Below are 2,837 nucleotides of genomic sequence, written 5' to 3'. Positions count from 1 at the left end.
GAGAGTATCATCCACAAACAAACTCACATAAACGTGCATACCACTGAGCATTGCGCGGCATCTGCCCACCGTAAGGAATAAAAAGCACACGCCTTTAGTGCCCTTTGACGTTCAGCATCACCTCTTCAACAGGACCAAGTGGAAGCGGCAGAACCAGATGCGCCTGGAGCAACTCCGTCAGAGCGCCGGGGTCGGAGTGGAGAAGGAGCTGCTTGGAAGCGCAGGGGGGCGCAGCTCCCCTGTTGACCCCCTGAGCGTGGTGGCTCCGACCTGCTGCCCGCCTTACTTCCTGCCGCCCGTCGACCGGTCCTGCTTCATCACCACAGCAGGACTCTTCACCAGGTTGCCCTACAGCCCCTCGTGCCACTTGTGACCCCAGCCGGACGCCTGACCTCTGTCCCCGATTTCCTACAGCCCGCCCTGCCCCTTGTGACATCAGCCCTAGAGCGTGACCTCCGCCTCCCGCCATACTCGAGCTCCTTTTAAAGTCTTGGTCCCTCCCATTTTGTATTCTCTGTGACTCCCGCCACGTTCATCCAGCTCCTGCCTGGGCCGATTCCCATTCACCTGTGTATGCTGTTGTTTATTTTATTATTTGAATATATTTGTAAATGAAAGTGTCATTGTTTGTTTCTAACGTGGAAAATTATAATAGCAATCAGTCAAAGATAGGTGAAAATCCGACTGTCAGGTGAATTTCACCTCTAGGAAATGCACGTGACTCAGATTTTGATGCGTGGTTGTTAATGTACAGAATCACAACCAAGGAACTACACATGCACTGACCCTGGTTACAAAGAACCAGCTGTCTTCTAAGATTCTTCAGCATGTTGACTGAAGAGGCCCGTCTTAGCTATGCAATATTTAGTGCATGGTTAATGTGGACCGCCTATGACGGCAAAATTATGAAATTATCCATAATATCTTCTAAATGGATGTGGAGGATATGGAACGACGTTTATGTACCATTTGCTGTGCAGAATAATCTAGGCGCACTTCAGATAATATTCACCTTTGAATATAATCAAATCAGTTATTGGGCGAACTTTAACGAATTTTGGAATATGTATACTTTTCTGTAACATCCAAATATTGAAGTCTCGCCAATTTAAAATGGGGCCACCCATCTTAGTCATTAAACCTGTGAATTATCCCCAGGGTTTCATGTGACAAAAGGTGAATCACTGTGGTACACTTTTTCACTTTCCTCTTGGTTAAGAATCCACGAAAATAGTCCATTTGTAGGATATGACCATTATGAATAATTCACTTTATACGATAAACCTCATATTGGGGTTTAGTAAAAAAAAAATCACATTGCACATTTACAACAATTAACTTAAAGAACCTTTAGATAAAGAGGAAAAGAACTTGATTATTTGACCCAAGATATATATATGAAAATACTAATATCTTTTTGGAAATAGATATCAGAGTCATAACTTATTCCTTCTCGTTTCTTTAATACAAGTAAAGTGTAAAATAATATGCAAACCCCATATACAATGTAAATATTAAAACAATGTACTAAATGCAACTTTGATAAATGAGGAATGTATCATATAAATTAGTATGTACAGAAATTTTGTAGACTGACTTCAGGATTTATTTGTAAATCTCAAGAAAGAATGAAAAAAAAACATTTATCCGGTGATTAGTGATATCAGTGCTAGCGATATTTGTTAGTGTTCTTGAGTTTAGGCTTATTCATTAAATTAGTGATATTATTAGTGATGCTAGTCACATGATTCTAGACCTTATTATTGTGGAGTTGCGGTGAAAAATAATGGAAGTTGTATATTTGTAGAGAATAATAGATACTACTGTGATTTATGAAGTATTTTATTGTTGTATCCTAAACCAACATGATTCTATAACTATTTCTCCACTAAGGTTCTGAGTTACCGGCCTTGCGTTCACGAGGCGCGCTTCGCAAACTACGAAGTGCAAGAGGAACTACGGTTAATGAACAGCTGTCGGGCTGCGGTGATACGGAAATAACACAATCATTTCCCCAGCCGACGATGGAGAAGCGAATAAGCCATTAGTATACTTTTCTGCAGCCTATCATATTTATAATGAAAAATATATTTCGCATTTATTTCTACTGAGCACATATTTTGCATGCACTGTTATTCTTAGTGCAGCTTTGATCAGAGGTGACAACGGCTTTACATAAAATAGCTTTATTACATCAAACTAGTATATTCGAGGTAGCCGCAATTAGCACTTTGTGAACAAGCGCCTTACAACGGAGTTTCTTCTTCCCCATACCCGCAGTGCCCGTAGTGGCACTGCGGTAAAGTAATATAACGTGCACGCTAGTGAACACAAGGCAAACACCTTTCAAATGAGACATTAAATATCAACATTATTGAGTAGATGGATATCCTATTAAGTGTCAACTGATTACAATTTTTAAAAATGTCTTGGCAGATCGAAGAACACCAAAATCTAGGGTGCTTGCCATGTTTTTTCCTTCCCGAGATTGGTCTCGCTGTATCACTGGAAAAGCAAATAGATTGTTCGTTTGACACATATCTCTCCTATTTTAGATGACTTCCACGTTATAATGGCGGTTTTTCATATATGAAAGAATTTATTTTCATTCTTTTCCATCTCAGTTCTCACGAGGAAACAAGCAGGTCTTTATAAAAAGTTTTGGCATCGGAGAATGTAATGCAGGAGCTAGCTTCCCCCGGGACTCTTCCGATGGCAAACTGGCTCGCCAAATGAGGATTCTCTACACGAACATTCTGCTGCTATGTTTTTTTCTTGTTTATTATGATATTTCAGTACGTGGAGTAATTCTAGATATTTTGCCTACCATCCTTCAT

At 40.3% G+C, this 2,837-nt stretch overlaps 1 protein-coding gene across 1 annotated transcript in view; it reads left to right on the top strand.

Annotated features, from left to right (window-relative positions):
- LOC119586358 (homeobox protein ceh-31-like) overlaps nucleotides 1-1,811 on the top strand; it is a gene marked incomplete at its 5' end in the record, with an annotated part of 2,888 nt that extends 1,077 nt beyond the window's left edge. The window contains 1 exon segment of the mRNA XM_037935070.1: nucleotides 133-1,811. Coding sequence (XP_037790998.1) covers nucleotides 133-373 — 241 coding nt within the window.
- Nucleotides 1,812-2,837: the final 1,026 nt, after the last annotated feature.

This window comes from Penaeus monodon, chromosome 21 (genome assembly GCF_015228065.2).
Source record: "Penaeus monodon isolate SGIC_2016 chromosome 21, NSTDA_Pmon_1, whole genome shotgun sequence".
Classification (NCBI taxonomy): Eukaryota; Metazoa; Arthropoda; class Malacostraca; order Decapoda; family Penaeidae; genus Penaeus; species Penaeus monodon.
Note: the sequence above shows the minus strand (reverse complement) of the source record. Positions and strands in the feature narration are given on the sequence as shown.